The 14,281-nt window shown below is 35.5% G+C and overlaps 1 protein-coding gene across 1 annotated transcript in view; it reads right to left on the reverse strand.

Moving 5' to 3' along the window:
* wake (ankyrin repeat and fibronectin type III domain containing protein wide awake) overlaps nucleotides 1–14,281 on the reverse strand; it is a 198,867-nt gene that overhangs the window by 44,231 nt on the left and 140,355 nt on the right. The window contains exons 2-4 of the mRNA XM_090167770.1: nucleotides 13,453–13,567; nucleotides 12,654–12,957; nucleotides 79–430 (exon numbers count right to left, since the gene is read on the reverse strand). Of these exons, the coding sequence (XP_090023896.1) occupies nucleotides 79–430; nucleotides 12,654–12,957; nucleotides 13,453–13,567 (771 nt within the window). The remainder of the gene's footprint in view (nucleotides 1–78; nucleotides 431–12,653; nucleotides 12,958–13,452; nucleotides 13,568–14,281) is intronic.

The raw sequence follows: 14,281 nt of genomic DNA on the forward strand, positions 1-14,281 counted from the left end.
ACAACTGACATTTAGCAGTTCGTAAAAGTGGTTGCAACGCGTAGCTTATGATTAAGAGAACTCAAGAAAGACGTGTACCTGGGAGAGCTGCTATTGCCGTTGTACTTGTGCCGCGGCTCCTTGTCCTTGTTGTCGCTGTTCCTTCTCCTTCTGCGGCGCCGCCATTTGCTGCTCTTGGCCCCCGCGTCCGCCCCGACCCCCTCGCACTCCTCCACAGTGTTGGCCACCTCCTCGGCCTCTTCCACCACCGAGGTCCTCTTGTTCCGGTTCTCCGTCGAGGTCGTGGTGGCTCCGCCCAAGTTGTCCGGAGAAGAGACGCTAATGGAGACCACCGAGACGGGACTCTGCGGCTGGGCTGTCATGGAAGACGTCGAGTTCCGTCTCTCCTCTTCTTGGGCCTTCTCCGCTTCCAGAACTACGCTTTGCCATCCTGCGAATTGACGGAAGAAAGTTACAACGTGCAGCGATGTTTATTATTTCCTTCGCTATTATCAGGAATACGTAACTCGAACTTGGAATGATTATCTCGGCCGCTTTCGGTCTCTATCTAGGGGACTGTTTTTTAAAGTCATTGTGACGTCAGAGCATACGTGTCTTTTCTTACGAGTTTCATTGGCTTAAAAATCTCCTACCAAAGTTTCCTGTACTCCCCAGAAATACCGAGTATACAATCTTTTTCGCGCCTTTATTTTACCCCTCTTATTTGCCTCCTGGTCGTCGTCCATTGCCTCTGTTCTCAGCGGGGAGTCTAGCATCCACTCTTTGGGTATCCGTAATGGAGGATGGGGCTGAAAGGGAAAACCCAAAACATGGACGCGCCCAGGTAAATACCGCGTAAAAGAGTGTAGAGTTGACGAACAAAACTACAGTTGTAGTTGGTTTTTTTATCTTACACGTCACCGAAAACGGTCCCCGAGATCTTACCATAGGGAATACGGCAAGATAACCATTCCAAGTTCGAGGTATGTATTCCTGCTATTATAAATCCATTATCGGCCCTTTTCACTCGTTCTCAAGAGTGAGCAGCTGTCGCGGTGTGACAAATCGCTCGATTATTTGCCGAATGCGACTCTCAACCCAGGTTCTACTTTCTTCCCGAGGAATTGTTTGATTTAGAGAAGCGATAAAATAAAACAGAGCCCCGTTTTTAGGGTGGAACGTTATAGAAACAAATGAGCGAATTTATGAGGCACTTTTTAGCAGAAGGTCACTTGACACGCGGTGTTTCGAACGCGGCCCAAATGTGGCGTTCGAATTGAGAAAATTTGATTATCCCAAATTTCGGAAGGCGATGATGAAAATTGCATATTCCAAGTACCGAAGAATTGCAACTCGATATAAAAGTGTTTTTGCTTGTTAGAGTTTTATCAAAAGGTAACGAACTGCAGTTTTCGGATCAAGCAATGAAAGAAAGGTTACAGTGGTAAGCGTTTAACATTAATAAACTATTGCGGAGCTTCAATAACTGGTCAGTAGATGTGGTTAGTCGTTTTCAAATTTTTCAGAGGCCCAATTTATAAATTACGGCAGCCAAACTGCGATTACGATCTTGCAACATACGGTCTTCGCAGTCAAACTTACGAACGAAAATCAACGAGTTCATTCACATAAAAATAATAGTTTTATTTCCATCATGAAGTCATTGGTTTCATATTTTTAAGAAGTAATTTAAGTTTCATATTTTTAAGAAGTAATTTAAGTTTCATATTTTTAAGAAGTAATTTAAGTTCCATATTTTTAAGAAGTAATTTAAGTTTCATATTTTTAAGAAGTAATTTAGATTCCATATTTTTAAGAAGTAATTTAAGTTTCATATTTTTAAGAAGTAATTTAAGTTTCATATTTTTAAGAAGTAATTTAAGTTTCATATTTTTAAGAAGTAATTTAAGTTTCATATTTTTAAGAAGTAATTTAAGTTTCATATTTTTAAGAAGTAATTTAGATTTCATATTTTTAAGAAGTAATTTAAGTTTCATATTTTTAAGAAGTAATTTAGGTTTCATATTTTTAAGAAGTAATTTAAGTTTCATATTTTTAAGAAGTAATTTAGGTTTCATATTTTTAAGAAGTAATTTAAGTTTCATATTTTTAAGAAGTAATTTAAGTTTCATATTTTTAAGAAGTAATTTAAGTTTCATATTTTTAAGAAGTAATTTAGATTTCATATTTTTAAGAAGTAATTTAGGTTTCATATTTTTAAGAAGTAATTTAAGTTTCATATTTTTAAGAAGTAATTTAGGTTTCATATTTTTAAGAAGTAATTTAAGTTTCATATTTTTAAGAAGTAATTTAGGTTCCATATTTTTAAGAAATAATTTAGGTTTCATATTTTTAAGAAATAATTTAGGTTTCATATTTTTAAGAAGTAATTTAAGTTTCATATTTTTAAGAAGTAATTTAGGTTCCATATTTTTAAGAAGTAATTTAAGTTTCATATTTTTAAGAAGTAATTTAGATTCCATATTTTTAAGAAGTAATTTAAGTTTCATATTTTTAAGAAGTAATTTAAGTTTCATATTTTTAAGAAGTAATTTAAGTTTCATATTTTTAAGAAGTAATTTAAGTTTCATATTTTTAAGAAGTAATTTAAGTTTCATATTTTTAAGAAGTAATTTAGATTTCATATTTTTAAGAAGTAATTTAAGTTTCATATTTTTAAGAAGTAATTTAGGTTTCATATTTTTAAGAAGTAATTTAAGTTTCATATTTTTAAGAAGTAATTTAGGTTTCATATTTTTAAGAAGTAATTTAAGTTTCATATTTTTAAGAAGTAATTTAAGTTTCATATTTTTAAGAAGTAATTTAAGTTTCATATTTTTAAGAAGTAATTTAGATTTCATATTTTTAAGAAGTAATTTAGGTTTCATATTTTTAAGAAGTAATTTAAGTTTCATATTTTTAAGAAGTAATTTAGGTTTCATATTTTTAAGAAGTAATTTAAGTTTCATATTTTTAAGAAGTAATTTAGGTTCCATATTTTTAAGAAATAATTTAGGTTTCATATTTTTAAGAAATAATTTAGGTTTCATATTTTTAAGAAGTAATTTAAGTTTCATATTTTTAAGAAGTAATTTAGGTTCCATATTTTTAAGAAATAATTTAGGTTCCATATTTTTAAGAAATAATTTAGGTTTCATATTTTTAAGAAGTAATTTAACATTATATTTAAATATAGAAGCGGATATTATTATGAATATATATAATATATAATATATATAATATAATATATGTTACATCTATAAAATTAATACAATTTAAATAACTACATTCTTGATATAATCTAAGTTTAATCTAATATTACTTATATTTATCTAAGGGACTATATTTCACGTGGAAACCGAAAAATCCTTGCCTTTGGAAGTTGGTCGCTGGTGACCGTTGGTTTGAGAATAGTAAATTAGGTTTTTTAGCAATATTTAAGCAATGAAGCCACTGTAGGCATTATGTTCTATAGTCAGTTGACCATTACATTCGCTTTAGACGAATGCAGGCCCACGAGAAAGGAACTCTTAATTAAATTTAGAAAATTGGCAAATGCAATTTATTTCAATCTCAAAAGTAGACTACAGATGTCACTCTAGCAATGAAAGAGAATATTTAAGTTGGTGTTCATACAGTCAAAATATCAGAGCGTAAAAGTGTCATTACATTAAAACCTTATTCTATTTGAAAGTTAAAGGGAATATAACCCGCAAAGCAATCTTTATGGAAGACCCCTTAAATTGTCCTGTACAGTGGCGCCAAACATTTTTAAAGTCAAAGGCAACAGCGGCCAGAACTGCAAGTTTTTATTCCTTTTAAATCGATAAAATTAAATTGGAAATGCAACCAATTTCGCAAATATTTCCAGCACTATGTTCAATACTCATAATTTTAAAAACAATTTATCGAGTATTAAGAATAATTCTTTAATTTTTGCCTAAAAGAGCAAAACAAATTGTAATGGTGAATTCCATTCACGATCTCAGAGTGCACGGGGGCCAGTCATCAATTTTCATTTCTAATTTGGATTACATAATGATTGGGAATTTTGAACCCTCGCAGATTGATTTCGGAGCACTCTGAGGGCGAAGAGTGTACACCGATTACAGGCTAATGGAAGTCTATACAACCTATGGAAATGAAAATGATTAATATTTAATCACTTTAGTGCAATCAAAGCTAGCACTTGCTGGTTTGTACACCAATCAGGGCGGGTAAACACTGACCAGCCCCTCAGAGATGGTGCAATTATTCCGATATATCAGAAATAATATTATTCGCATTAACTATCAGATAACCAGGACAGTTGATTTTGACCAAAATACCAACTAGATAGTTAAAGCCCGAAACTTACTTACCAACAGACATAAAAACTTGTCGAGGTTAACGGTAATAGTAAGTGTAGGGAGCTGTTGGCTCGCGTGCCATGAAGGGCTTGACACCACCCTCCGACGCATTGTACCCGGTCAACGGTTTAAAGGCATTAAAAGTCGCTTGATGACTTGGCCTTAAGGTGGTGCCTTGGGTTAATATTAGGTTAGCTGATTATTATTATTATTATATTTCAGATGCTCAGATGCCTCACAGATATCATTTTTACAAACTTTCCTGGCTTAATTATTTTCGAATTTTCAATTAAATTATTTTAATTTGCTTTCCCTAAGATTATATATAATAAAAGTATAAGTGTTCATTTAGTCAGTTAGTCGTTGGAAGTACTACTTCTATTGAAAATCGAGAATTTCAGTATATTGTTTCTATAAATTGCAACACCAACTGGAAATGACGGGGTCTATTCTATACAGGGTGTTTCAAAAGGTTATGCGAGGCATGCAGGGCTTGCCACCACCCTCCTACGCATTGTAACCCGGCCACCTGAATTAAAGGCGTTAAAAGTCGCTTGATGACTTAGGCCTAAGGTGGTGCCTTGGGTATTAGCTGATTATCATTATTATTATTATTATTATTAAATGTTAAGGAGTTGTAGGGGGCGAGTTGAGAAGTATGCCTGTTTCTTTCACATTTTCCTATCATGAGTAAAAAGAGCGCCAGAGAGCTTCAAAGTGTGGCCTACTAGCCCCTGGAAGTATACTGCAACAAGCGCAAAACCAAGCGGCAGGCACTTTAAATACTGTTTAAGTTTATTTTTTTACTCTGGTTACCTCGATTTGTTTACAAAGTCCCTTTTTACCTATCACACTTACCCAAACCTTAATGTTCGCGTTTCCCTGCTGCTTGGTTTGGCCCTTGTTGCAGCCTACTTCCAGGGGATAGTAAACCACACTTTGGAGCTCTCTGGCGCTCTTTTAACTCATCGTAGGAAAATGAAAAAAAAGCGTACTTAATAATAAGAATAATCAGCTAGGCTAATACCCAAGGCACCCCCTTAGTTAGGCCCAAGTCATCCAGCGACTCACCCCCTACAACTTCTTAAAATTTTTGCATAACCCTTTGACACACCCTGTATAAAAATATTTATAAGCAATTGAAATAGAATTTCTATAGAAGCGGATCACATTCTACAAATGAAAATAAAATTGAACAGACTTGTCTTTGACTTGGACGTTCTTTTTTTGAGAAACAAATAAACGAGCTGGGCCGAGTTGACGACGCCGACACTATGTCTTTTATTGGACACAAACATGATAATCCGTTAGTGGAAGTTTATCAAAATGAAGAGTATTTGGGTTGGAGCAACGGTAAATGCGACACCCGAAATCTAGAACTGATTCGAAATGGAAAAGGAGTTCGGCGTGTCACGTTCGGTGTTTTAAAGGAACACGTGGCTACCGTCGCGGGGGACATGTCCCTGGGAAACGTCGGAAGCTGCCTCGTCTGGCCGCACCGGAAGCGAACGGACCGGCGTGTCCGATTTCCGCGAGGGCTCGATTCGGAGACACGATTAAAAAAAACTTTCGCCTTACAGATGTTTACAGCTGGCTTTAGTTTTGGGGGAGTCTTTCGTTTTAAAGATATGAAATACGTTTTCGCGTTGATTAAGAATAAATAACAAAATATCGTAAGAGACAGAAGTTTGTTTTAAGGGGGAAGACTACTGTGGCCATTGTCTATTTCACGCTATTTCAAGCTGAACTCTTTTAATTTTGTATTTTAACTTATAAAATTAATATTTAAGTGTAGAACAGACTCTTGTTTAGTGCCTAAAATAATTTTGACAATATGAAATTAAGTTATTACGTTTTAATTCGGGCCCCCGGAGCTAAACAAGTTGGGCAAGCCCTCAAACTACCATTTAGTTAAGACCTTATATCTCCTTGACTATTAATATTAGAATTATCAAATTATTTTAAGCACTAGAGGAAGGTTCAGCCTAATAAGAAAAATATATTTCAATTTTGTAATTGTTAAAACAGAAACGTTCAGCTTGAACGAAAAAGATGCTTTTACTGTATACTTCCCCCTTAAATTCAAAAATTTCAAGTTACGTTTTACCGATTTTGCGAGGCTTATTTTTTCAGCCTACAGTTAAATTGATTGGTTAATTTGTTGACGTTTTCTTTTGAATATGAAATTTAATTAATATGAAATTAACTTAGTTCATTTTTCAATTTCAATTTATTACTCCAAAAAAAAAAACACACACAATTCTATACACTCAACGGGATAATTTACTAAGTTTATATGAAATTTAATTAGTTGATATGAAAATTATTTAGATAATATGAAATTTAATAAGTTAATATGAAATTTAATTAGTTAATGTGAAAATTAATTAGTAAATATGAAAATTAATTAGTTAATATGAAAATTAATTAGTTAATATGAAAATTAATTAGTTAATATGAAAATTATTTAGATAATGTGAAATTTAATTAGTTAATATGAAATTACTTATTATGAAATTTAATTCGTTAATATGAAATTACTTAATATGAAATTTACTTAATATGAAATTTACTAAATATGAAATTTACTTAGTTAATACGAAATTTACTTAGTTAATATGAAATTTACTTAGTTAATATGAAATTTACTTAGTTAATATGAAATTTACTTAGTTAATATGAAATTTACTTAGTTAATATGAAATTTACTTAGTTAATATGAAATTTACTTAGTTAATACGAAATTTACTTAGTTAATTTCAAATTTACTTAGTTAATACGAAATTTACTTAGTTAATTTCAAATTTACTTAGTTAATACGAAATTTACTTAGTTAATATGAAATTTACTTAGTTAATACGAAATTTACTTAGTTAATACGAAATTTACTTACAAGGAGACATCCCGAAATGTAACCCACCGATTTTGTTCAAACTCGGGGGATTGGTAGACCTTCATGTAACTTGAAAAAACATAAAGGGAATTTATTCAATGGGCAACAGTTTTTCCATGGCAACGAAAAATGTTTTTGTCCAAAAAAAAATGGAAATTTTCCCATTGAAAATAATTTTTTTTTAACAAATTTCAAAATTTTGAAAATGCCAGAAATAGAAATAAATAGATAAAAATTGACTAAAAAAATAAATATTGATCAACTTTTGATCAATTTGAACCAAATAGATGAAAATGAACCAAAATGGCTAAAATCGGGAAAATGCGAGAGAAAATTTTAAAAAGTACAAGCATTGAAAAACATTTCGAAATTGTTTGAAATAAATTATTTTGTCAAAATTTAAAAAAATTATTTAAATTTTTTGTTCAAAAACGATTATAATTTATAGGAATTGATTGAAATAGATCATTTGTGAAATATCGGAATAATTAGCTTGAGCGTAGGAGGGTTTGCAGCAAGCCCTCGATGCCACGCGAGTGAGCAACTTCCTACGCTTACTAATAACATTAACCTCAACAAGTTTTTATGGAAGAGGAAACTGAAGAACTAGGGGGAAAATGCCTTTAATCAAGATGAAGTAGTTCCGAGTTTTCACCCAAGGTGCCACAAGCTGGGATCGAACCCAGTTCTTCTTCTGCGAGGGAAAAGTGCTAACCACTCCGCTAATCCAGTATACTCCCTTAAAAGGCCTAGGTTTTCTTCTGCCTGTCACCCTTTAAATTTACTTTCCTTCCATACAAATACCCTGGTGGTAGCCAGCGGCGGCGATCGGAAAACATTTCGGTGGGGGCAAGGGCCACTATTATTTTATCCAAAAATTTATATACTTAAAACTTAAGTGAGAAAATGTATAGCTCTAAATTTATATATATTTTTAAAAGTGTTTTTTTTTCTAATATCTCATCCGTCGATGAATACATTGATAATAAAAGTTAGGCAGATATCTTTCGAAAAATATCTGTGTACATGGCTAGATAATTAAGCCTTTCTTGGGCACATACTTTAAATACGATGATATTTTAGGTAAAATAGGGTACACGACACGGCGATTTTCTGTTTGGACGAATCTATCAAATCAATTTTTACTCGCATCTGCAATCTCAAAATAACTGCTGTAAATAGACTGAATTTGAACACAAATAAAATATCATCAATAATAATTTACTGGTTGCCCTCGTGTGGTTTTCCCTGTGGGGGTTCGAGCCCCAGTGCCCCCACGGGATCGCCGTCACTGGTGGTAGGCCAACAGCAGAACACGTTGGCCTACCACCAAGGTATTTGTTTGGAAGGAAAGTAAATTTAAAGGGTGACAGGCAGAAGAAAACCTAGGCCTTTAAGAATATTTTGCAGCTAGTAGGCCACCATTTCGATTTATATCGTCAAATTTCATTGCGAATAGGTGTATATTAGGGCTCAATATTTTTGTTCCGGAAAAATGAAGAGGAAAAAAACTAGTGCTGTATCACTCCGCGCTGCAATCTTGAGACGCGTCCCTCGGGACGGATCGGACGATATCCGCCAGCTGCACGAACGAACAGCATTCCGAAGAGGGCGCTACTGGGAATGAAATGCGCCTATTGGCGCGAATGTCCGCCTCGCGCGGGGGGTTGAGGGTGGCCATATTTGTTTGGACTCAAACTACATCTCCGGATTTTGCGGGGAATTTATGGACTGGGAGCGGAATAAACCAATAACCGATACCCAAATAAAACCACGGTACCTTTACACTTCCAAACACGGATACATTTTATTCTCAAAAAGAACGATAAAACAAGTGGGTCACGGGAGTGCCGTAGTAGGGAACAAGATAATTTAAGACTTATAGAAAGTCCAGTCTATTGAAATTTAACTGTAGTCATTGTGAAATTTAACTAAAGTTCATGTGAAATTTAAATATTATTACTATCAAATTTAAATGTAATTATGAGAAATTTAAATAACATTACTATTAAATTTAAATTTAATTATTGTGAAATTTAAATAACATTACTATCAAAGGACATAGCACTTCTTCTATGGGATTTGCCTTTCGACAGATGTTTTTCAAATTGAAAAGGAGCGAAATTGTCCATTGCCATTTTTATCTAGCTCCTATAGTTTGTCCAGTATCCAGTGACGTCGCCAGGATTACAAAATTGGTGACGCTTAAAGGGACTATCAAGGGAGGTGTGAGAGGTCGAAAAGTCGATTCAAAAATCGTCACTGAAACGTACTTATAGTGTAACTTTGTAAATTCGACGAGCGGCGACCGAATGACGTATTTTAAATGGACTCCAAACCCCCACAGCTCTCCCTTAAAAGTCCCTTTAAGCCATAAGCCCTGGTCAGGGGCGTCCTACTGAGGGAGATGGGGTAGCAGGGAAGTTCCCCTCCCAAAAAGATGAGGAAAGTTGAAGTATCGAGGCCGAATAAATGAAGTTTTTGGTGCCCTTTTTAAAAAAGCATTTTTTTTTTAAATCGATGAAATTTTCGCCAAGTGAAAAATTCGGAAATTTTAGAAGGCGCTTTCAGAAAATTTTAGGTGGCGCTTCAAAAAAGTTTCAGTTGGCTCAAACGCCTCCTTAAACAGCCTAGCGACGCTACTGCCAGTATCACTGGTAAAAAGTGGACACAACTTAGTATAGTCTATTTGTTAAAAAGATTCACGGCCCATCGGTTAGCGTTCTACGTTCGCGCGTCGCTAGTCCGGGCTCACTATCAATAGAGTTTTTTTGCCAAGATTTTTACACCTCTACTTCATTATTCATTATTTATTTTCTCGCAAATAATTATTCAATGAATTTTCGTATGTGGAATTAATTTTTATTCAATATTTTATGAGCATTAATAATATAAAACATACCATAAAATAAATACTTAAGAAATCCGAATATATATAATTAACCGTTTTGTTAAAACCCACATTCAACACTCGCCTATAGGAAAGAAACAGTCACACCATAATCAATCAAACACTTATTTATCGATTATAGTCACACAGTCGGTTAAAGTCACGGTCACACGACAGTTAAAACTCAATATTTAACTATTTATTTACATTGTTCGTTCATCGTGCGATCAGAACGAAACCAAATCCGACGCTCAGTCTGTTTTGGGAAGCATCCAGAATCTTGGCAAGAAAACTCTATTGATAGTGAGCCCGGACTAGCGACGCGCGAACGTAGAACGCTAACCGATGGGCCGTGAATTCTTTTAACAAATAGACTATACTAAGTTTTGTCCACTTAAGACCGCTGATACTGGACAAACTATAGGAGCTATGGAAAAATGGCAATGGACAATTTTGCTCCATTGAGCAAGCTTAACAACATGTTTCAATTTGAAAAAATTCGGTCGAAAGCCAAATCCCATAGAAGAAGTGCGATGTCCTTTAAATGTAATTATAGTGAAATTTAAATAACATTACAAACAAATTTAAATGTAATTATTGTGAAATTTAAATAACATTACTAACAAATTTAAATTTAATTATTGAGATAACTTATATATGGGCGCTATTCTTAATATTTTTATTATAAAATAAATTTGAAACGAGCTGTTGAAAATTTCCGAAAATACCGTTAAAATATAATGGCCAATCTGTTTTTCCAACGACCTCAAAATGGACCATAAACTATTAATTTTTCTACGTAAATTAACCGGTTGATTATTCTTTGGGAGCTTGGGTGCAAAGTGCGTAAGTTAAGAAATTGTAATAGTTCTGTGGATGCTCTAATTTAAATTAAACCCCATAGCCGGGAGTAGTGGCTCACTCCTGTAATCCCAGGCGTCCGGGAGGCAGAGTTTGTGGATGGCCGTGTGAGGACGACCACCAATCCCCTAACGGGTGGTCGGAATACTTCCGCCAAGGGTGTCCCCACCCCTGTCCCCACGTATCCCCCCGTTGGCGTGGCCGTTACACATATCTCGCCCTGATTAATCAGTTATTGTGTGTGTGCTGGTGTCTAAGGCCTCGGGTCGACACCGATGTTTGTGTATCTCAAAAAAAAAATAATTAAACCCCATTAAAAAACAGCAGACGACTATCTACTGACCAGTTGATGAAGGCATATGTAACATAATCACTCAAAAGTGTGTTTCTATGTAACATAATTACTCAAAAGTGTGCTTCTATGTAACATAATTACTCAAAAGTGTGCTTCTATGTAACATAATTACTCAAAAGTGTGCTTCTATGTAACCTATTTATTCGGTGCTGTCTCTGGCGAGGGCAATAAGTTTGCTTTATCTCTACACGTTTTAGACTCTTCCTCTAATAATACACATAGGTCCCCGGGAATCGACGAATTTTCATTCGATTGGTAATAGTTTTCTCTATCTACCTCTGCCAGTGCTGATCCGTGGTTTTTAGTCAAAGGGGGATATTTATCCCCCCCCCCCAAATGGAAGTTACGGCGTATAGGTCCCAGGGAATCAACGAATCCTCTTCAACGGCACTCGATATAAATTTAATTCGGGCGTCATTCGATTGGTAATAGTTCTCTCTATCTAGCTATACCAGTGCCGAGCCGCGGTTTTTAATCAAAGGGGTAAAATCAAGAGTGCTAGATGGAAGCGGCTACTATTGTGGTTGTGCCATCGTGTTACACATACTCTGCTCAAACATATTCTTATCTATAAATTAAAAATAAAGTACTTGTAAAAGACACATTGAGAAAGGGGGCACCCATTGATACTCTAGAATGGGTATCGATTTTAGCGATTTTACCTAGTTGGGTTTGGGTGGCTATTTTCTAATTACTTTTTAATATTGCGGGTGAGGATTGGTAACGTTTTGGGTAAATGGTTCGCACCGCAAGTGACATACGTAAGCGTGCTATGTTACTTAAGCTAGTAGCAAAGGGATGATTTCCCGGAGAGACTGACATGGAGAGTACCCGAGGTGTTTATTGCCGATTTTGTCGGGCGTAATGTAAACCTATATGAGATATGAAATTTCCCAAAAGGAGACGTTGCACTACCCATTTGATTTGCCATGGCAACCGAAAATGATTTTGACCACTTAAAATAAAAAATAAGATTTGTTCCTTATTTTACCCAAAAATTGTTACAATTTTACCCCAAAAATGTTCCAATTTACCAAAACTTTATCTAAATGTGGTTTAAATTACCCATTTCGTGATTTTCAATTTTTAAAAAAAAAATTTCGTAGGTGAATTCGAGAAAACCGCCTTGCTTTTTTAAATGCAGATTTTTTTTGGTTTAAGTGGTCAAAACATTTTCGGTTGCCATGGCAAATCGAATGGGTAGTGCAACGTCTCCTTTTGGGAAATTTCATATCTCATATAGGTCTACATGACGCCCGACTTTGAACAAAATCGGCCATAAAAACCTCGGGTACTCTACTTGTGAGTAAGAAATGGTGGGCCAACCTTTACTCCTGGCAGGAGATTTTGGTTCTTCGCTCCGAGGAAGTGGTAGGATGCTTGCGTCTTCGTTCTTCTCTTTCGGGGGTGTGGCTGGGGCGGCGGCTGGTGGCGGGCGCTCATCCGGGCCTTGGCCGATAACGCCATTGCCTTCCTTCTGGTTGTTGTTGTGGCAGGGCTGCTCTTCGGCGCTCGTTTCCTCTTCCTCTTTAATGTACTCCTGGTCGGCGTCTTCCGGCGGCCCTGCGCGATGCCGGCCTCGCAGCTTGTTCTTGTGGTCGCGCTGCTGGTGTCTCGATTCCAGTTGAGCCTACGGAAAGAGACGGCCTGTCAACAAGTGAGATACCAAAGCCAGAAATCGATTCGCGAAAAGGGTCCGGACGAAGCCAGCGACTCCTTTCAGTTGAGGTCTTTCCTTATCAAAAATCAAATACATAGTGCAGGGTGGCCACAGTTTCTTCACAATCAAATTCCCTCACTTTTTCAGGTTTTTCCTGACCATCTCTCGAGATTTTCCCTGACTTATTTTGTGTCAAGGTATTGTATATTGTAACCAATATTTTAGTAAAAGTTTCTTATTTGCCACCAAAATTAAATTCCCTGCCTTTCCCGGATTTTTAACCTAACTTTTAAAATTCCCTGACTTTTCCCTGATTTTTAGACTAATTTTTAAAATTCCCTGACTTTTCCCTGATTTTTAGACTAATTTTCAAAATTCCCTGACATTTCCCTGATAATAATAACCATATTCAAATTCCCTGACTTTTCCAGGAATTCCAGGCAACCCTGGCTGAAGCGTACCAACCTGAAGTATTCCCAGAGTGGGGCTGATGATGGCAGGCAGGGTTTTGGCCCTCAACAGTGGCGCTGGCAGGGCGAGTGACGGACGCTTCTTCCCGATGGGCTTATCAGACACGTGACTGCAAAGAAACAAAACAAACCAATCACTTTATTTGTCGAACTCCAATTAAATAAGTGTTCTAATTAGTAAACCTTATTCCCTTCATTTATTATTTCTGTTCATTTGATGTATACAGGGTGTTTCAAAAGTGTATGCAAAAATTTGAAGGAGTTGTAGGGGGTGAGTAGAAAACCTTGCCTGTTTTTTCCCCATTTTCCTAGGATGATAAAAAAGAGTGCCAGAGAGCTTCAAAGTGTGGCCTACTAGCCCCTGGAAGTAGGCTGCAAAAAGCGCCTAACCAAGCAGCAGGGAAATGCGAACATTAAGGTTTGGGTTCGTGTGAAAGGTAAAAAAGGACTTTGTAAACAAATCGAGGTAACCAGTGTAAAAAGGTAAACTTAAACCGTATTTAAAGTCCCTGCTGCTTGGTTTAGTGCTTGTTTCAGCCTATTTCCAGGGGCTAGTAGGCCACACTTTGAAGCTCTCTGGCGCTCTTATAACTCATCGTAGGAAAATTGGGAAAAAAACAGGCATACTTCTCAACTCACCCAAAAACAAATCCTTCAAATTTTTGCATCACCTTTTGGAACACCCTGTATAATAATATTAAAAAACAGATCAAAAAAATTTCTAAGAAATTATGTATCGTATAGCATATTGTCGTTAAATTTAATTACTTAATACGTTTAGATCTCAAGTTTGGACAAGTTTTAAGTTGGTTTAAAGAATTAGA

The sequence above is a fragment of the Leiobunum rupestre genome, chromosome 1 (genome assembly GCF_980474605.1).
Source record: "Leiobunum rupestre chromosome 1, qqLeiRupe1.1.hap1, whole genome shotgun sequence".
Lineage (NCBI taxonomy): Eukaryota > Metazoa > Arthropoda > Arachnida > Opiliones > Sclerosomatidae > Leiobunum > Leiobunum rupestre.